This window comes from Vigna unguiculata, chromosome 3 (assembly GCF_037176805.1).
Source record: "Vigna unguiculata cultivar grain cowpea cultivar isolate G323 ecotype 2 chromosome 3, ASM3717680v1, whole genome shotgun sequence".
Classification (NCBI taxonomy): Eukaryota; Viridiplantae; Streptophyta; class Magnoliopsida; order Fabales; family Fabaceae; genus Vigna; species Vigna unguiculata.
In genome coordinates, this window is record NC_140794.1 from 58,439,679 (window position 1) to 58,462,359 (window position 22,681).

Here is a 22,681-nt window from a genome sequence, read left to right on the forward strand (position 1 = left end):
TCAACAAAAGTTGTATTACTGATACACATATCATACCATTGCCAAAGAGAACTTCAAAAATATTCCCTTAACATATAAAATAAGAGGATGTTTGTGGTCCTGTTTGTGACTTCAGGAGGCATATGTAATTGTATAGGTTGTAATTAGAGTTGTCAAAATAGATTAAAACCCGTGAACCAACTCGGTCCACCGCAGGTTTGAGTTGAGTTAGACTAAAAAGATTTACAAATTTCAGTACGACCAAAAATGGACCTAACCCACTAAGAACTCGGCTCACCTGGGTCAAACCCATGGTGAGCCAGGTTGGTTCACAAGCCCGAACATAAAAAAAAAAAAATCTCACTCTTAACTTAACAATCCAGTCCAAAATGCAAGCAAACTTTTTTTTAAAAAAAATTGGGGTAAAGAGGCCCATGCGCGTGACACTTCATTCCCTCTCCACCTTATTGATCATGTCGGGAAATTAAAGTATAAGGAAATTGACCAAAAATTTGTAAATAACTGTATTTTAGTAACTATTATTCAACATGGTCTTCCATATAATTTGTTGATTATAGATGGATTAAAGAATTACTTGTATATCTAAATCCATAAGCAAGAGTTTCAAATAGAAAGACAATTGTGTCTATACTGGTTATCGCTTTCTATACAGGTAAAGTTTTAATATAATTATAACTCTGCTACCGCGTTATTTAATATACTGAGTAAATTATAACCGATATAAAAATCGTTATAAAAAAGTGATTTTTGCTGGTGAATTAAGTGTTACCTTATCTTTAATTAATTCTTTTAATTGACGTACTAACATTAAAAGGTAAATCTTATTTAAAGATTTAAAAGTCTGTCCGACCACGTTTGAAGAAGAAGAAAATTTAATTTTATGAGTAAAATTTGATGCCTGCTAAATTTAAAGTAGAAGATAAATTTATTAATTGAATTTATGTGAAAACATGGTAACGTAAGATTTTAGATTTGCTAAATAGAAACTTAATTATTTCGAACTTAAATTAAAACCGCACAGAACCAAGATTGTAGTACTACTAACATAATCAGCATTTTTTTTTTTATTTCTCCTTAATAAATATTGTTATAGCTTCCAACAAGTTATTTAAAAAAGTGTATTACGTAATGTGCTATTCTGTTGTCAAAAGATGCAATATTCTATTTTTGAAGCCGAATGAAGTAATTGAATACAAATTTAGGTTAGAATATATTCTATCAGTACTATTATTATTTTTTTAATTCATTTTGTAAGAAAATCCTTTGATCTCAATGGGGCATTTTATAAATTTTTCCTTTGTTTGGATATATTTTGAGTGGGAATAAAATCACTTCATATGGCAAAAGTTGCAACTATAATTAATTCTTCTGTTTTATTTGTGATTTACATCTTTGCATTTAATTGCAGATTAGTTGTTTCCCTATTGAGGGAACTTTCTTTTTTGGGTTTAGAGGAAAGTTTCTTGGCCAGTAAGAAAACAATTTGACAGCTGCAGATTTTTTTTTATTTTAATTGGAAATTAATATAATTTATTTCAGACTTTTGATGAAAAATTATTACATTAATATATAAGAATGAGTAATATTTGATATTTTAAATTAAGTAAACTTATTATTTAGTATTTGATACCAGAGAAAGAAAAGTATGTATTATTTTAACATTAAATATTCAATAATATCATATTTTTAATATTTATTTATTTTTGTAAAAAATTATATATATATAATTCAACGGGATGAAAATGAGATGAAACTTTAATACTCATAAAATATAAAAAATAAAAAAAAATTTTTACTTTGAACAAGATGAGATATTAAAACATATACATTTGTACACTTCACTATCATCCTTATTTTTAATACGATGTAATGTAATTTATATAATAATTTTAATTATATTTATCTTTTATTAGATAATAATAAAAAATGATAAGTAAATATTTGGTGCTTCAAAGATGAATACACTGACTTATAAATGTCAGCAATGCCGTGTTGAGACTTAACTCTTAACTATTAGATATTTTAATTATTTTTTTAATACTTTTTCTTTTTCATTTCTTGGTTTGGTCTTCTCTTTTACAGCGACAATAGAGTGTGATAAAATTCATTTTGGGTGAGGGTTAATAATTTATAAAATATATTTAATAACATAATACTATCAAATATTATTATTTTATTTAAAGCAATTTAAAGTAATAAATAACATTTTGTAATTAATGCTTACTATAAAATGAGCTATATTTAAAGATCACACACACACACACACACACATATATATATATATATATATATATATATATATATATATATATATATATATATATATATATATATATATATATATATATATATATATAATACATATAGATAAACATAAGAAAATAATTAAGTAAAATTGATTGCATTATATTTGACATACAAGGCTATTCATTGTTTACTTTTGATATGTTTAATCATTCTTACAAAACTACCTATTTTTTATATTTTTTAAAATTATATCATCTATTACTTTAGTATAATAGAGACGTAAACAAAATATTTTCAGCAATAAAATATAAATTCACTCTATTACAAAATAATCCAAAAACAATATATATATATATATATATATATATATTTTTTTTTTTTTTTGTTTTCTTCTAAGTTCTAAAAAGGTAAACATGATTTATGTAAAATATGAACAACATGGTAGTTACGGTAGAGATGATAAATAAACTTGTTTTCGTGGGTATTGTCTGAATCCGTTAATGTTTTGACGGGAAATCTCAACATTAACTAGGTATGAGTATAGGTACGAAGAATTTCCGAATTTTCGATTGGGTTTGGGGATGGGTATAAGGATGTACATATCTATCTCATTTGTGTCCCTATACCCGCCATAATATTTGTCTCCGCCATATCCCCGTCCCGGCTTAAATTATTAAAATATTCATAATATATATATTTAAAACTCTCAATTTAAGTGTTTAATAACATAAACATTTCCTTTACTAGATAACATATATTATTATTTATTTTTGTTTCATTTTAAGAACCCTTTTTGTTTTTTTGTTTCGTTAAAACAATTTTGTGTTATTTCTCAACCATTGACTGTATTGATATTTGAAAAGTTTTCTTAGATCTCTAAGGTATTTTTCATCTTATAATACCCTTAATTATATATTTGTTTACCTTCGTACAATTTAATTCAATAATCTCTCAAATTGTTTTTAAGACACACATTTGATAATTTTTTTAATATTTTTATTTGTTTATTTTTATCATGTAGAATACTATTTAAATTTATTTTATATAATTTTTTTTATTTCCTAACTCATTATAATTATGCTATAATTTTGTCACTATAATTGAATAAATAAATTTTATTTATTATAATATAAAAATTTAATGTAATTATCATGAATGTTTTTTGTATCACCATCCAACATATATTGAATTTCAAAATATACAAGATTTATGTTAAATTTTTATTATTATTAGTTTAATATTTGTTCTTCGCGTGATTTTGATCAAGTGTTGTATTATAATTTTTTATGAGAGTATAAAAAAGAGATTCATTAGAATTTAAAAAATTGAAGTAAACAGACATTTAAAATATATTTTAATTTGAATATTTATTTTCCTTTTATATTTTTTCAAAAATATTTTTAAAATTTATCAACTAGGATTTATTAATATTTGCAAATTTAATAAATGCTTTGATTTTCATGAGATTTTATTTGGTATTCTAATTTGAAATTTATGCAATTATAATTTTTTCTAAGTATTTTATATAAAAAACAACTCCTTTTCTTAATATTAAATATATGATATATTATGTTGTCTTTATCGTAATTTTTTATTTTTTTATAAAATTTAATTAATTAACATTAAAACAATAAAAAAACAAGTATAAGTATGAATATGAGAATATATCCGTTAGATTTTGATATGAGGATGATATGTATTTTTTCTATGAAGATATGTATGAAATAGCAAAAATCATCTCCACCGTCCCCTTACTATCCTATTTAATCAAGTTTAACATAGATGCACTTTTAATCTTAATGTTGTTAGGTGTTGATTAATTAATTTTCTAACGTTAAGATAGTTGTTATAAAATAAATAAACCTTTCGGTACTTCATTTATCAGATTATAATTAATTGATAGTATCAATTTATTTAATTACAATAATTTTTCTCTATTGTGAAGATTTAATTAACAATAATATACTTTAAACCACTTTCAGTTATTCCCTTAATATCTTGAATATAAAATCTCATTTAATTAATATCTTTTAGTAAAAAATCAAAATCTATAATATAAATTTAGTTAAAATTTACTGTTAGAAGAAAAACCGTATTTAATTAAATAAAAAATTAAAAAGGTGAACCTCGACGATTGAGCGAGCGAGATATTACCAAGAATTCACTGTATATATGTAACGTCATAATATCATTCTCGTATTTCCCTCCCACAAAGACAGACACTGTCGTGAAATCAAACAGCACCACCAACAAACACGCTTCCATTATTCAGTCTACGCTCTTCACACACCAAACTTATGGCAAATTCTGCTTCTGCTAGCTTCTCCACTCAAGCAAACGCGCTTCTTCTCAAGAACATTACCTTTCAGGTTCCACTACTCGCTTTCCCTTTTTCTCTCTCTCTTTCTTTCTTTCTTTCTATGATTACTCTATCGCATGAAATTATGTTGATGTTTGATTTTCTCATATTTCCAAGAAACGGAATGTGAAAACCAACCTTCGGCTGATTCTGGTCCCGGTGGTGCTATGCTTGTTGCTTTTCCTGCTCCAACTCTTATTCGACACGCAATTGAATAAAAGCAAATTCAAATGCGGCTGCGTGTGTGCCGACAACAGAACCAAAATCTCTCAGTGCCCTGAGTCAGAGAAGCGGTGCGGGGTCCAGTATTCCGATTTCTTTCAAGCCGCCATGTGCGCCATTCCCAACCCCGTCGAATGGCCACCGCTCTTGCAACTTCCTGCTCCCCCGAACCGGGCTGTGCGAACCGGTTTTCTTCCCTTTTTCGATTTGCCCGATGCATCGTGCAGGAGAACCGACTCGTGTCCTCTTTCTCTGCTCTTCACCGGAGAGAATCACTCCTTTGCGCTGAGTATGGTGTAATGGATCCGTTCACATTGTGTTTCTCGCTCTGTTGCTGATTTTCTTTCGTGACGTGTTTGTTCATTTTTTTACAGGCGTATCTGAGAACATGTTTCGGAGTGCCCTGAGTATAAGTGATTTTGGTAGTAATTTCCTTGCTGGTTTGGCCGTGAATGTACTGGTGAGTTTGTTGTATGTTATTGTCTTTTTGTTCAGTTTAGTTTAATAATTCCAATGCGTCGAAGAATACAAAGACTTTTACACTGTCTATTAATAAGAAAAGATGCTAGAAGAAGTGACGTTTAAGATAATTGTTGAAAAATCAGCAAAGTTTCCACGTGTGGCGTTTGTGATTGATCGATGATATCACAATTGGTGAAGTGTGTACTGTTTACACATTACTTTTTTATGTTTTTTTTTTTTTTTTTTTTTAGTTTTAGAGATTTACAGACATCTACGGTTAGTGTGGAAGGTTTTACACTGAATACCTATAAGAGCTTTTACATCGTTAAGTGATTAGAAATCTACAAACAAATTTATTTTGTGATTGAATGGCAGAGTAAACTGTTCGGGTATGTATTGCGTATTATATATTCTTAATTTTAGTGTGACATTTCAGTTTTCCTGCTTTTGCAAGTGTTTTTTTTTTTTTTTTTGTGTGATGTTTGCTGTTGTCAAAATGATGTTGATATAGGGATCTGAATCAAAACCTGGAAGGAACAATTTTATTGAACCTGCTTTCTCTTCGAAACTCCCCATTTATTATTTACAAACAAACTGCACAGGAACAGAGAACTCTGGATTCTCCTTTCCCTCGCTGACAGGAGCAAACAATGGTATGGAACGTCCTTGTATTATCAATGTACCTTGTGTTAACAGGAAATTGAACCATTAGGCATCGCTGTTCACGCCTCATGGCTATTTTGTAATGTCAATTTGTAATCCATTGTGTCACTCTTGGTGGTTCCCAAGGACTGTGTAGATGTAGGTATCATATGTTCATATGGTTTTGCTAGTTGGTGTATGCTTGATGATGAATCGTTGTAAATGACAGATTGTTAGAGAATATTTCAAAACTTTTGTACCTCTTTTTTTGGAGGGGTGAGGGGTAGTGTTTTGATTGCTATTTTATTCATGTAGCTATTTGCTTGAACCTAAATGTTCTTCCATGTTTTTGGAAAAGCTTGGGGAACCATCAAATGAATGTAATAAAAATGTGTAAAGTTCAGTATAAAACAATAAGTGCAACCTTCATGATGCATTTGAAACAGTTGCTCAATGGTAATAATCTTATGATCAGTTTTGCCAAATAAATGCACCCAGAAATTATTTGAATATTTTTTCATGGAGTAAACTGGTACTTTATATACACAATCTTATTTCTCTCTAGACTTGACTAGGGCCTGCATCTGACATGTAGAGTATATTTACTAATTGAATTTGTTTTCCCTGAATCTAGAGATTAAATGTGCTCTGGCTAAAAATTTATGGCGTAATAGTTCTACTGAGATCAACAGTGAGCTATACAAAGGTTATCAAAGAGGTAACTCAGAGGGACAAATCAATGAGATAGTTTCAGGTACTTAACTATCACTATGTTTCAATTCATGCAATTTGTGGAAGACAATACTTATTTTTATTATTTTGGCAGCTTTTGATTTTCTAAATTCAAATGGTAATAGATATAATGTTGGTATATGGTACAACTCAACCTACTATCAAGAAGACACAGGAATTAGTGCCAATGCATTGTTGCGGATTCCTCGCTCTGTAAATCTGGTATATATAACTCGTTTTAATTGTTTCATCCTCTTTGCAGTTATCCTAACCATTGATTCAATATAATGAATGAACAGATAGATCAATCTGAGCTTATAAAATAAAAAGAACGTGCTACTTGCTAGCTTGTAATGATCTTAAATTTTTCTTTATCATAGGTCTTAGAATTTGAACTTAAAGTTTAACTCAACACTGCAACATTAGTTTAAGTGAGGTTTTCCCATAATACATTATACGGCATTACTTAGGCCACGTCTCTAGTCAGTGTTGCACCTCTGCCTGCTAGGAGACAGTTTCATTGTGGCTTCACTCAACATTTCGCGTCAACTCCTTTATAGGTAGTACTTTTCAAGACAGTATCACCTACAGTGACTGCAACTATGTTGGCTTTTGAACAATAGTATTAGTTTTAACATAAAAAACACATTGATTCATAATTCATTATTGATGGAATACATTTGCACCAAGGAACTACATACTCCTAAAGAAGAAAAACTTGGTTAACCGTTACATTTTTTTTTAAAATGCATGATTTGAATAGAAGAAGTGGAACTATGTTCATGATGCGCTGGCTGTATTTGTATTGAAAATTTCAAGGTTAATTTTGTCAGTAAATATTATTGATCTTATGTTATGATGGTAATTTCCAGAAATACACATTTTTTCATTTCTTATTTTAGTAGTATTTGGTCTTTGACAGGTTATAATAGGAATCTGACAATATATGCATGCAGATTTCCAATTCCTACCTGCAGTTTCTGCTTGGACCCGGAACCAAAATAATTTTTGAGTTTGTAAAGGAAATGCCAAAACCTGAGACCATTTTTAGGCTTGACATATCTTCTATCGTGGGCTCTCTGTTCTTTACATGGGTCATCTTGCAACTTTTTCCTGTAAGTGAATATATATCTATACACATGAGCTATGAATTGAGTTGTCTATAACAACTAAGAAAAGTTAAGAGCAATGAGAGGATGATACCATCATTTATTGCATAAATAGTTGCTGTTGGTTAACTTTGACTTTTGAAATATGATATAGAATTTAGGTGCGGAAAGAGAACCAAATTGAGGGAGGAAAGATGAGAGGAACAAAGACCAAGAATCGTGCACTACACTTATGTTATTATCACTCAATCTCATTTTATATTTAGTCTGTATAAAATATAACAATACTACCTTATTTATAGGCTGGTACCCAATAGCTTTAAAATCCTATCTAACTAGCTGACTAACTAACATCTCATTTATATTTACATATCAATACCTCTCCCGAAAAGAAGACCTTGCCCTCAAGGGTCTTGCATTTCAAACAGTGGGGATGACTGTTGAAAATTGAATAGAAGAACCCATGTCGCCTCCTCATTAGGTACACTGTGCCACTGAACCAAAATTATTGTGATGAAATGACCCTTCTTCCTTTGCATGTTTTGTTGAGATCTTTTCAGGAAATATAGTACTAGGTTGGTTGGCAATCAGTGGGAGGATGCTTGTAATATTAAATGTTGAGTGGGTTAGAGACTTTTTAGGATGCTGCAAGTAGGCAGTTGTACCTATGTTTTCTGAAATTCTATCGGTACTCGGAGCAAGTTTATGCAAGCTTCTTGCTGGAAACTTGAAACAGGCCCACTCGCCCATATGAAATTCCCTATTGGACCTTGAAAAATATGATGTAAATGACGTTTATGAACTCTCACCACTTTCCTTGCTACTAATATTATGTGAAGTGAATCTACAACAAAATTCATTGGGAGATTGGGAATATGCAGTGGTGGTTTTTTCTTATACAAGGGCTCATGAAGGATGGTAAGAGGAAGATAATTTCTGTAAAATCCGAGAGTTTTAAAATTCCTTCGAAAAACTACTCAACAAAAGAGGATTCCTACATCTGATTATCTCCATTGATGCTCATTGCTCATACAATCAATACCTTTTTGTGAACAAAAAGCACTGAATTGGTTTGTCCCTACAGTTTACTAGTTCCAACATCAGCAGTTGCCCTCCCACAAAATCTTCAGATTGTAACTTTTTAGATTCCATCAATTGACATTTATTTGGTGTCTTGGGTCGGAGTTTAAGCATCTTCCTACATGGCAAGTGCATCATAGTTCAAAAATGCATTCTTGATGCTTTTAAGCAAGTTAAATCCAAACACCATATTATTCGTGCGGAACTCAATATCTTCAAATCGTAGGTAAAATGTTCAGCCTGCATTCCCTATTTAAAATGCTTCCACATACCATGCACCTTTAAGCTTCTTCCCCAAGCTACCTCAATTGTTGACAATTCAGTCTCATTATCCTTCCATCCAAACCTCTTCGCAAAATCATAGTCCAAGAAATCATGGGTGTGCTTCCATTGTTCATGAGGGTTTGTAAAGTTTTTTGTTCCAGTTGCTCATGTATTCTTAGAGGTTGTTCCTTCCACACCTTTAATTGTGTTCAAGGAAAAATATATATTCTAATCATTATGACAACATATCATTATATTTGTTTATCTGGAAAACATTTTATTATTTACAACTTATTTAAATTCAATTCAAATCACCAAATCATACAAATTGCTAACTCGTTCATAGGTTTACTAGACCGTCTATTGTTGTACCAACTATAAATGCTATGTAACCTAACTTATTTTTCAGCTACACAAAACACATGTTAGAACATTCACGATAAACATAGAAGTGAACGGATAGATGGGCATCATGAATAAACAATATCTTCATCACCAACTTCTTTGAGTAGCAACAAAGAGATACAACGAAAAAAGGGCATTGCAGAGAATCTTAATTATGGGTCTTCTCCTTTCTCTTATTTTCGCAAGCAAAGTGACACAAAGTGATGTCATTTTCAATTAAACCAGAAAAACCAGCTGAATTTGCTAACTTAGTCATGAGCTCACAAGTTTGGCCATGCTCGCGTGAGGTTACATCAAGTCCATTGAGTCCGCTCAAAATGATTATGTGATTGGGTTAACTTGGATAAGGTGTGTGAGATCGTAAACACGTACACTTTTATGAGTTAAAACTCAAGTTTTATAATTATGGTTTTTTCTTAAATTGAAATACATATGGTTCGTCTTACTGAGACTCAATCAAGAACTCTTTGATTCCAAAGCTTACCTTCTGAGCAAGTTCGAAGTTAATCTTTTTAATTAAAACCTCAATCGAAATTATGTTATCCACAAAATGCATATAATTACGGATAATTTTATGTATGACCCCAATAATTACGTCCGAAACTAAATTAAACTGGATTCAAGGCTAATGCTTGATGTGATCTTTATCCTTATAGGAAAATCCCTTAGTTTTGCTTTCTAGTGTTCTTACACCAATAGTTACCCCCATTGTATATGTCTTGTATGGTTTGAATATAAATAATGCAATCACCTTAGAGCCTTTCTGCAGTATTTCTCGTAGTAATTAATCATATGCCTTTCCCATATCAATATAAAACATATGTAATTCCTTTTCTTTGCTTTAATACCTTTACATCAAACCTGGTAAAAGATACATGCTTTATGTTGAAAGTTTCTTATCTGTAGCCCTAGATCTTTCCTTCTATAATACATTTAAATGTTAAATTTAATAAGCTCTTTATGTTTGTGCAGGTTATTTTGACATCATTAGTATATGAGAAGCAACAAAAATTACGAATCATGATGAAAATGCATGGTCTTGGTGATAGGCCATACTGGATGATTTCATATGGTTATTTTCTTGTCATATCAGTAATTTACATGTTGTGCTTTGTGATATTTGGCTCACTCTTAGGTAAGAATATAACTATTGACTTTATTCCTCTTCAGATTTTCCCATTTTCTTTAATGCTTTTGACTTTATTCTCAGGATTAAAAATCTTCACAGTCAATGACTACAGCATCCAATTTGTATTTTATTTTATCTATATAAACTTACAAATTGCGCTAGCATTTTTGGTGGCTACCATGTTTTCAAATGTCAAGACTGCAACAGGTTTCATGATAACTACTTTTATCAGTTTATGTAATTCATAAAAATGGGTGTATTACTATTTTCTTTTCTTAGATCTAATTATTAATGAGTAATTTGTGTTCTTGATAATTGCAGTAACTGCATATATAGGTGTCTTTGGAACCGGGTTATTAGGTGGCTTTCTTTTCCGATTCTTTGTTCAAAATACATCATTTCCAAGTAAGTTAATGGTCGGTGATCATATCCATTTTGGGTTATTCTATTGGTTTTCATACATAATTTTATGTTCTTATTGGCAATTTTTTTCTTATTAGAAATGAGGATTCTAAGGCATCGCTTAGTTATTTGTCATCCCAACTATGTTGGCACCATAAACAACACCATTCATATGCAACACCCCTAACCCTATAGAAATGTAAATCAAATCCATCCTTGAAAAACTCAAGACAAATAAAGTTGGGGACACTATCCCACCGATTCTAACCTTGAGATCTAGTGTCAAACTTTGCAAGTTTATCAGTACATTGATTACCCTCTCTAAAAATAAGTGAAAAATAAACACACATTATTCTATTTACAAAACAATTCAATCATCCATTACATATGTTGGAGATTCCATATCAACTAGAGATTTGGTTAAATAATAGCATAAAAGTGGACACAAATATAAGCCAATTTTATGGGGTAGGTATTTGAGCTTAACCTAGTAAGGTGTGTTGGGTCCATTGTGCACTCACTATCGGGTTACTACTAGACCACCCCAAATTTCTAGTCTCATGCTCAAGATAGTCCTCAACTTGAGATGGTGTGTTGAAGAAGATCCCGCTTGGACTAAAAATGTGACCAAATTATAATATGTAAGTGGGTGCAAACCTAATCTCCCTAGTCAATTTTGTAAATAAAGATCATGAAGAATAATAGAAGTATTGGACTAAGTTTGAATAACAAGTAGAGAGTCACTCTCAATCCAAAGTTTTGTTCGTCCTTTGAAAATTGCAATTCCAAAGCCAGAATCACAGCCACCGCCTCTACATATAGAACATTATGAACACCATTAAGAGAAACAACCGACAACTAAAGCATGATGATTTCTAATAGTACCCCCTACCCTAGATACACTAGTAGAACTTTTAGCTGCCCCATTATTACATGTAAATCAATGAGAATGAGGAGGAAGGAAAAAAAAAAGGAACACAGGATGCAACCTTCCTAGGATGTGTGTATGCTCCAAAACTTTTATGAATAATGCTCTTGCACCTTAGATTTCATAAACCAATATACCAATTTCCAGTCTGATTGACCTCAACATAAATCTTGTGTTTAATTCTGATATAGGATAGTTAAGATTATCAAAACAGATCTTGTTCCTAGTTGTCCATATAACTTTCATAACACCAAATAAAGAAGCCTATATAACAGTCTTGGCTTGATTTCTCTAGAATCTTTGCAAGAAACAAAGAATAGAAGAGGTATAGAATTAGCTAGAATGTGGCTCTAGAAAGATGTGCTAAGCCAAGCCAAGAGACTTTTTTGCAAAGGTGCATTCAAAAACAGTTTTTTTGTTGTTTGAACATCAACACCGCAAAGATGACAAGAAACATAATCATATTGTGGCTAATCATGTGATTGATGGAGGAATAATTTTCTTCAAACTTGTGCTCCAGAAAAATTATTCCATCGAAATGAAACCTCAATATCAAACTTAGGTAACACTAAATCATAGATTGTAGTAGTTAGAGCGAAAATTTTGGAACTAGTAGCATTAGGTATAGATCATGATCTATTTGAAATAAAGTTTGCTACCTTAGCCTCCAACTACTTGATTAAATGAATAACTGTGAGTCCCAACCAGTCAACTACAGGAATAGCCAACCATTTATCCAGCCAAAAATTAACCCCTTGACCATTAGCAAGATGCTCACACCCAAACCTTATCACAATATAGGTTCATGTGACATGGGCACAATCTCAATAAATGTAATAAATCAGTTTCTTTTTATAGATAAATTCCAAGAGAGGTCCCCAAACACAAGAGTAAAATTAAGTTAAATGGGGGATTACTTTTATTATTACTAATGCCAATTTGACAATTAACAAATATCACATTCGAAAGATTCAACGGATTCTTTGGTAAACAATTAAGGGAACAAAAAATTGAGAAGGTATGTCCAAGTCTTTTATGATGAGTGGAGAAAAATATTACTGAGTGGTTAAAATCTTTTGTAAGTTTTTAAATGAGATAAGATTATTGGCTACTTGTGGAACATATAAAACCTCATTTACTACAATAGATGGTTCTGAAATTATATTCTCTTATCTACATATGGGTATTCTATTGCCATTCACAATTGTAATAAGTTATTCTCTAGTCGTTTTGGCATGTATGAGTTGAAGAGCATTGGAAATGGAGTCATGTGGTTTGTAGTTTGTAGCTCTTGAATCAAGAGGGCTAACAATATTGAATGAACTCATGTTTCTTCGTGAATTAGGTACATGATAGAGAAGGCTTATTCATTATTTCAATAATTGTTCTAAGACAATCAAGTTCCTCCTTGTAGGCTTTCATATCAAGATTTAGTTAAGGTGGAGCAATGGGTTTATTTGTTTCTTTATGTTTTTAGGTAGTATGGCTTGCCCATTTCTATGAGGTTCCTATGTTGTCTCTCATGCGTGCAAAAGCTCTCCTGTGGAGTTTGAAGCATGTTTTCTCAGTGTGCTCAAATCTTTTATAGTACGGACTATATTCTCTCCACGACTGCCTTTTTCTAAGAAATCCTCTCCAACGTTTGATTTCTTGAGGATCCCTATCCTTGTTGTCATGGCAAAACCTATGCTGGAGATTCCTCCATCAAGCATAATAGCCCCTTGGGTTTCTTCTCCCCTTACAATAAAAGGACTTTTGATGGTTGTGACAACTTCTCTCTTTGAAAGATTTGTACCCTAATTGGGTTATGTAGACAATAAACCTCACTTGTGAAAAAACTTCATTCACCTCTTGTTATTGTTTTTCATACAATGAACAATACAATTTATAGACTCATTTTTCTGTCTATTGTACTCACAACGACTGTAAACGGCTAGTACACTAACTTCCCACAACGGTTAGTACATTAACTACTTATAATGGCTAACTCATTAACTGCTATTAAGACCCCAACAACTACTTCATTTATGTTTATTCTAAATCCAACAAAACTCTCCTGTAAACTTAAATGCTTCTCTTATCTTTCATCTCGGTTCCTCTGTTCTCCATCCCAACTTTCCACGTGCAATAATCCTTCTCACATTGTGCTTGACCCTTTCATGAATAGCTAAGTTCTTTGCTCTCTTCATGGACGACTCCTCTTTACTGTAATCTGCTTGTTCTCTACTCTCTTCGTACTCGACTTGATCTTCTCTTTGCTCGACTTGTTCCTCTCTTTGGCCAACTTGTTCTTTTCTTTGGCCAACTTGTTACTCATTGGGTTCCTTACTATCCTAGGAGCCAATTCGTTCTTAACCAGATTTTTGTCAATAGGCTGACCTCCTTTTGAGGGATCAGAAGATTTTCACATATTGTTGCGCTCAATCACATATATTTCCTCATCCATTGCAAGTCGTCGCTTCTCATCTTACACCTTTAGTGCAGCTCTCAGATCCATCTCTACTTGCAACTGTTTTTTCAAACTTGTAACATCTTGTTCAAGTTCCAAGCGCCACTTTTGCAAAGTCTGCTTCCTTCTCTCTAAGCTTGTTTGTAAAATTGCATTACCTCTAACCTCCTCTTCAACTCTTTGTTGCAACTCACCTTTTGTAATCTCTAACCTTTGGATTACAAGCTCTTCTTCAAATTTCGAGCTACTTGAGTTTTTCACATGATCCACCAAGCTATCTGAGTACTCCACTTGCTCCATCGACTTAACCGAGCTATGTAGGCGCCACATTGAGCTGGCCTCATGCTCCACCATGTTATCAGGGGTATCTACACGCTCCACCAGCCTCTCCGGGTTATCTGCATGTCTCACTAGCCTATGCAACCTACTCAGTTGTCTTGTCGACCTATCCATGTTACGTGACTGTTTGGTCGAGTGATCAACTATACTCAGCCTTCTTGCTAAATTCTCTATGCTAATCGGTCTTCTTGCCGAGTTGTCCACTTTGCTTGTGGTCGACCCCCGAGCTATACGCCATCATCAACAATGTCGCTTCTTCTTTAACTTCTTCTGTGAGGTTTATTGTCTCTTATTTTCCACTCTCATACTGACAATCTTTGGAAAAATGTCCGACCTTTTCACACGTGAAACACTTGTCTGAGTAATAATCCTTTGCATAATGGTCATACTTGCCACACTTGTAGCACTAAACAATTGAGTTGCTTGATCGACCTCCCTATGGTCCTCGTCCTCTTCTACGCCAATTTTGTTCTTTCTCTTCTTCTTGTCTTCCGCTTCTACCACCAGGATCACTTCCTCTACCTCCTCGTTATCTTCCTATACCTTGAGTGTTCTAAGCCTCTCCTTCATTTGGAGTAGTTGATCAAGTGGCTCTGCCTTCTTTTTCTGTTGCTCATGTGCCTCAAGGGATCCAACAACCTCTTCAACCGTAAGCGTTGATAGGTTCTTGGACTCTTCAGTCGTGCACACCGTCAAAATCTTCTATCAATGACCTCATAATCTTCTCCACAACTCGACTAGCGGACAACGTCTCTCCGTTTCTAGCAAGTTGGTTCGTCACGGTTTCAACTCGAGTTATGTACTCGGCTACTCCTTCTGTCTCTTTCATCTTCATGCTCTCTAATTCGTCCCTAAGTGTTTGGAGTCGCACTCGGTCATCCCCTTATGCGCCTTCATGAATATATCCCACGCTTCTTTGAAGATTTAGCACTTGCAATCTTCTCAAAGCTGGACTCGTCCACAACATGGTACAAAATGTACAAAGTTGCCCTGTCCTTCACACATGCTTCTTTCAGCACCTTCAACTACGCATTTGACCAATTTGTAGTGTTGGCTGGTTTGTCGAAACCATCTTCAACCACCTCTCAATTTTCTTGGGAGCTAAGAGCCTTTATTTTGAGATTCCAATTGTCATAGTTGACAACCTTTGTCAACTTTGGCAGGGATACACTATTTGTAAGACTGGTCATCTCACTCTCTTCTTTTTCTCAAACACTTAGCTCTCTCTTTTTTTCACTCAGACATTCAAGCTAACTGGCTCTTGATACCACTTTGTAGACAATAAACCTCACTTGTGAAAAAACTTTATTCACCTCTTGTTATTGTTGTTTTTCATACAATGAACAATACAATTTATAGACTCATTTTTATGTTTGTTGTACTCACAACGGCTAATACGCTAACTTCCCACAACGGCTAGTACATTTACTACCCACAATAGCTAACTCATTAATTGTTATTAAGACTCCAACGACTAATTCATTTAATTTTATTCTAAACCCAACAGGTAGTTAAGGACCATGTAGGAATTTGAAGATTCATCATGATTCCACAACTTTAGCATCTATAATGACATCTCCTTTACACATCTTCACAATTTTGTGATGTTTCCATGTGGAGAGAGAACTTTATTTCGTATTAAAGACTATTCTCAATGTCATAGCAGACAACAAAATCCTTCTTCAATGAGAAAGTCTCATATATCTCTTTACCAGAGGAAGACAACATACAATTTCAACTTATCTAAAAAATCATCGGATGCCACATTCAAGTCATAATCAATGAGTCTTCATTATCCTAACTTCCAAAAAAATTAGATTCATTTGACCTCGGTTCTCCACCATTGATGTGGTCTAACCTTAACCACCCCTTGAAAATCCTCTTAATGTAATATGTCCTCAGTGAAAGCCAACAAACCATTTAGGATCCACTACTTTTGGAACAACTTTAAGACCCCAAAGGATGAATTTTACTTTAGACATTATAAAAAGAAACAATGTTATAGACCTGATTAAAAAAGGCAACTTCTTTGGCAAGATAACCGAAAAACTTATATCTACTCAAAATGAAGGCAAATGGTAGTCACAGTCCCTCAGAAACAAACTCAGGGATATCTGACAACTCTATTAGTGGCAGAGTTGGTGAGTGGGTGTCCTCAAAATTAGTTTGTGGGTTACATGTTCCAGTTACTGGTGGTGGCTCCTTTATCAAGATGATCTAGTGTTGTGATCATCTTTATTTGACAACAAAGTCATATGGTTGTTTCTTTGTTTGCACGCAGAAGCTCTACTACCAACTCAAACTACATAGGAAAACAAGAAAATGATTTTACTGTAACAATCATTTAAATTACATTTTTAGCTTCTCTACTGTAATAATCAATCTTTCTAAAATTAAGAAACAAAATATGGTAAAATAAATAGGAAAATGTTAAAATCCTTTATGTTAAAACGAAGATCTTGAAGATACTTTTATCCTAATAAAATGTTATTTACAACATTTATTTAGAGTTTGGGTTTTAATCTAACTCAATCCTCAAGCTGGCTATTGAAACATGGGTTGTCCTTTAATATTTTTACTATATCAGTAGTAAATTTTGAATCTCCAACACACTCAGGACTAGACATACAGACTATCAAGTTTAGAAGACTAGACTTTTCGGGGTGGTTTGGTGATGGATTGATAACAATTGGTTTGATAGACTCAACTCAACAACAATTATATGAATATCCTTTGATATCATTTTAGAATTTTGATATCCTTTGCTGTAAGTTTCTAATATTCTAGCCTAACAATTTTCTATGTTGTTTCTTCAGGAGGGTGGATAATTCTTATGGAGTTGTATCCTGGGTTTGCTTTATACCGAGGGTTATATGAGTTAGCACAATTTTCCATTCAAGGGAATAGAAGGGGGACTGATGGTATGAAGTGGCATAGTCTGAGTGAAAGCACTAATGGCATGAAAGAGGTCTTAATTATCATGTTTGCTGAGTGGATTGTGATACTTTTTGCTGCCTTCTACATTGATCAAGTTTTGTCATCAGGAAGTAGAAAATGTCCTCTTTTCTTATTGAAAGGATTTCAGAAAAAGTCTCCTTTCCAAAAGCTTGACACCCAAATGGAGGTGTCAAAAGAATTCTCTCAAATGGAGAAACCTGATGTCATCCAAGAGGTGAATATTATTTCCTATTAAATAAATTTGTAATGTACTTATATTATGAGTTCATCTGGATTATTAAAATGAGTAAACTAAGGTCTATCAAGAGCTGTCTTTCATATGTTAGTTTTTTAGAAATTGATGTAATTGTGCCACCTCAGCAACAAGTAGTATCATGTTGCACAAGGTTGAAAATACTTGAACACTTAAGAGAAGAAAATTGATTCAATTCAATTGATAGTAAACCATTACAAGAGAGTCTATATATATATATATATAGAGCTCTATCTCCCTAGAATAATAATTCAATATCTCCAATATCTTTATTGTCATAATTAAAACTACAATGTTGATAATATCTCATCACTCAATAATATCTTTCCATAACTCCACAAAATATTTCATAACTCCAGAATAGAGACTGAATATGGTAAAATTAATAACTTAATATGATATGACCCACCATGCGTGTTTCAATGAGATTGATGTTATATAAAAGAAAAAATTTCTAGTTCTATTTACACTAATGGAAGACTTGTAATCCTAATTAAATTAAATATGGAAACAAATGTTGAGACTAATAACAAGGCATGTGACACTATATTTAAACCATGATAATACTATTATGCACACAAAATAAAGATTTCATTTGTCTCTTAAAAGTAACTGATGTACACAAAATAATGATATTATGCACACAAAATAAAAGCTTGTATTTTATCTTAAAGAACTCATGTATGTGTTACAAGTTTGGTTGTACTGATGTACTCAATATGTTGAGACTGAGTTGCATGCATAAGGTGTTAATTGCTTTCTTCCTTTTCAGAAGGAGAAGGTGGAGGAGCTGCTACTTGAACCAACTATTAATCATGCAATTTTATGTGACGATCTAAGAAAAGTCTATCCAGGGAGGGATGGAAATCCAGATAAATTTGCAGTAAGAGGGTTGTTCCTTTCTGTGCCTCATGGGGAATGCTTTGGTATGCTCGGTCCCAATGGAGCTGGGAAGACCTCTTTTATCAATATGGTGAGTTATAATTGTCCAACCGATATGTACATTAGAATTTGCTTGCATTCCCAAAACTACTTTGCGAATTGAAAACAAGTTTAAAACTACCTTACGATGTGTACACAAGAAAACAAAACAAGTTTAAAACTACCCTACGAATAGACCTCTAATGGGCTAAATTCATTATTTTTCTCTTGAAGTCATAAATGTAATTAGCTTTTCTGTGTTTATAGATGATTGGTCTCACAAAACCAACCTCTGGTAGGGCATTTGTTCAAGGCTTGGACATAAGAACTCAAATGGGTGGAATATATACTACCATGGGTGTATGTCCACAACATGAGTAAGTTGAAAATTCCTCTATTTTTTTTTCTCTAAAATCAAACTTCTAACAAGTAAAAAAATTTAACTTATTTTTTTCTCTATACTGTAGCTTGCTGTGGGACAGCTTGACAGGTAGAGAGCACCTACTTTTTTATGGCAGACTAAAAAATCTTAGAGGCTCAGTCCTGACGCAAGTAAGTTAATTTCAGAGAAATCATGTCTTATTAATAAGATTATTATTATTATTATTTAGGACATGTCAATTATTAGAGAGCACCAACTTTTTTATGGCAGACTTAAAAGTCTTAGTTGCTCAGCGCGAGTAATTTAGTTTGAGAGAAATTATGCTGTTATAACAATAACTTATTATTATTATTATTATTTAGGACTTAAGGGTATTTAGTTGCGCCACTCTTGTGCATGTGGTGCATTCAACAACTATTCTAGAGTAATGCTTGATAATTCCCCTGTTGAATTTTTCCAACATTTCTATTGTCGGAGTATTTCTTATTTGTTTATGATTCCTTCATTATTTGCATCTCAAATTCTTGGATCTAGTTCAACACTTGTAATCCTTTCATCTTTTCATTTCTATGGTACTTGTGCTTCAAAAACTCTCAATTCTAATTGGATATTTTGAGCGACATTTTTCTGATCAACATAGTGGATGATCCTGCAGCAAACAAGGTTGTTCTTGCTTTTGACCTTTTTTTCTCCCTTCCTCTCTTTCTGAATTTTGATTTGACCAATCGTTGAATTATCTCATATGATTGGAGCTTCATACACACCTTCAACAACTTCCCATAGATCGCAAGCATCAAGATGGGCTTCCATTGTTAGTATTTAGTGTCAAATAATGAAAGTGGAATTGGAATTGATGAACCTTTATGATTTCTTCTAAGAATATCAGGCTTGTGTTTAGGTTTAAGAATTATGGATAGACTCACTCAATCTTGCAAATCCCTAGCAAGATAGCTCTTATACCAATTTGTTTTGTTTTTATGGTTAGAAAATATATTTTAGAAGGGTAAAGGATGTATTATGTAAAGGAGCTTAAACCATCTTTTATTCCTAGAAAAAAATCTGAATATAAAACAAAAATATAACAAAAAATCAAATACTAACAATATCTCAATCTTAACTTTCTAAATTTAAACAAAAACCTAATAGCTTTCTCTTTGTCTAAACAAAAGACTTTAGTAAATTTAGCTACCAATCTATTTCTGCAGGCAGTAGAGGACTCTTTGAAGGGTTTAAACCTTTTTCACGGAGGAGTTGCTGATAAACAAGTTGGAAAGTACAGTGGAGGGATGAAGAGGAGGCTTAGTGTTGCAATTTCATTGATTGGGGATCCCAAAGTATGTTTTAGATTTCAATTCATTCTGATAATTTTTCTTTGAAGATTCAAGTCATGTTTCGTTAATTCTGTATGTGCAAAATTTGTTAAGGTTGTTTACATGGATGAACCAAGTTCCGGATTAGACCCTGCCTCAAGAAAAAGCTTATGGAATGTCGTCAAGCATGCAAAACAGAACCGTGCAATCATTCTCACCAGTATTCTCTCACTCTTAGGATTTTGATTTTATATCACATTACTCTCCTTGGTGTATACATGATATAGAATGCTCAACTTGTTTATGTCTCACAATAAAATGATCTCTCTTCATATATATTGACAAATATTGGTTTCATGTCCTCAGCACATTCCATGGAAGAGGCAGAGGCCTTATGTGATCGATTGGGCATTTTTGTCAATGGCAGCTTGCAGTGTGTAGGAAATGCAAAAGAGGTAACATTGTTGCTCAAATGATTAGCTGTGTCAATTTTTTTTTTTCAAATAAATCTGTTAAATCTATGCAATTTATAGAAAACCCATAGACTGCACAAGGCATTTTACTTTCATTTGTCGTTACATGATTCATGGAGGCAGCTTTGAATGTAACTGCTTATTCTCTAACTGCAAAGTAGAAAATGCAGATTTATGTAGACTTTTATTTTTCTTATAACACTAGCTATTTCTGTTGGTTTCTTATAGCTTAAAGCAAGGTATGGAGGAACCTACGTGTTGACAGTGACAACATCTTCAGAGCATGAAAAAGATGTGGAGAACATGGTGCAGAAACTCACCCCAAATGCCAACAAGATATACCATCTGTCGGGTACTCAGAAGTTTGAGCTGCCAAAAGAGGATGTAAGAATATCAGATGTGTTCCAAGCTGTTGATGTTGCAAAGAGAAAGTTCAGTGTTTGTGCATGGGGTTTAGTTGACACCACATTGGAAGATGTATTCATTAAGGTAGCACGTGAGGCTCAGGCATTTGATACCTTATCATAATTATCATACACAATAAACTGCTCAGAACCAAATAAATGAACAAATTGCTACTGTATATCGGTAAGTTTTATAGCATCAAGCCTCGAAACTGTATAGCTGTGGATGAACATTTTTTTTTTCTATCTTCCTAAATTGTTCAATAAAATGAAAATTTGCTTAAAGAATTAGGCTTAGGGAAAAAAATTAAATTTGGACCAACATATTTTAATTTCAATGAATCATTAGAAAAAAAACTTAATTTTAATTATTTAAGCTTATAATTTCAAATAGTTACGTCATCAAAAGTTTTAATTTAACTTAACACACACATGCACACACGCGCACACACGCGATTGTATATGTATAGTTAGTTTGTGAAGGTAATATAATTATTTTCTTATGAAATTTAACTCGTCTAATATTAAAATATTAAGAACTTTGTAAATATTTTTTGAAAACATACTAAATAATATAAAGATATAATAATTCTAAAAACCCGAACGTATAAAATATTCATATCTATGCTTCATCTTGATACCGATGTTGATAAGATAATAGTTTCCTTCTGATGCGAAGTAAATATAAAGCTCGCTTAATCATTTATACAAGAATTCATTTAAATTATTTATTGTTTAAAAAAAAAATCCTAAATCATGAATTGCTTTTTTATTTTAACGACTGTGTGAAATATCTAAATCCATCTATAAAACATTCTTAAATTTCTGTCAACTGTCTGTCTTATTAATGCTTTGCTTGTATTTACACTATGAAATTGATGAAACATGAAAAAATTGGAATTGATTTGACTCAAAAAATACAAAATATTTATTATATAAGAAATTTATTTGAAAAAAAAATGTGAAGATAATCATCATTTTTAAAAGAGAAAAAAAAACAAAAAATATGAATTAGAAGAAATATTTAATTATTATAATTTTTAATAATAAAAATAATTAAATAACGAAGAAATTTATCTTCCCTTTGTATTCATTTCTACTCTCATATTGTTTTAATATAAACAACTTCACGTTTCATTATTCTATTTCTTGTTTTTTTCCATTTTCTAAAATGATCTCCTGAATCCACGTAAGGGTGTTTATTTGCTTTA

General features: G+C 32.3%; 1 protein-coding gene across 4 annotated transcripts; it reads left to right on the forward strand.

Moving 5' to 3' along the window:
- Window positions 1-4,438: 4,438 nt before the first annotated feature.
- On the forward strand, window positions 4,439-21,758 carry LOC114176099 (ABC transporter A family member 7-like). 4 transcript variants are annotated; one of them, XM_028061026.2, is made up of 18 exons: window positions 4,439-4,616; window positions 4,724-5,117; window positions 5,203-5,288; window positions 5,802-5,943; window positions 6,567-6,686; window positions 6,759-6,886; window positions 7,621-7,779; window positions 10,495-10,657; window positions 10,733-10,858; window positions 10,973-11,056; window positions 17,586-17,941; window positions 18,753-18,953; window positions 19,169-19,278; window positions 19,369-19,453; window positions 20,489-20,617; window positions 20,708-20,813; window positions 20,960-21,048; window positions 21,295-21,758. In XM_028061026.2, exons 1-18 carry the CDS (start codon window positions 4,545-4,547, stop codon window positions 21,592-21,594), a joined length of 2,850 nt encoding a protein of 949 aa, XP_027916827.1. In that variant the 5' UTR covers window positions 4,439-4,544; the 3' UTR covers window positions 21,595-21,758. The 4 variants fall into 4 exon arrangements, with proteins under 4 accessions (XP_027916827.1, XP_085527390.1, XP_085527391.1 ...); XM_085671264.1 differs by having other exon boundaries at window positions 10,495-10,858; XM_085671265.1 differs by lacking the exon at window positions 7,621-7,779.
- The last annotated feature ends 923 nt before the right edge of the window (window positions 21,759-22,681 follow it).

Coding starts and splice junctions, on each gene's coding strand:
- LOC114176099 (XM_085671264.1), top strand. CDS start 4,545: ATGGCAAATTCTGCTTCTGCTAGCTTCTCCACTCAAGCAAACGCGCTT. Junction 4,617..4,723: donor TCAAGAACATTACCTTTCAG/GTTCCACTACTC, acceptor CATATTTCCAAG/AAACGGAATGTGAAAACCAA. Junction 7,780..10,494: donor TCATCTTGCAACTTTTTCCT/GTAAGTGAATAT, acceptor ATGTTTGTGCAG/GTTATTTTGACATCATTAGT.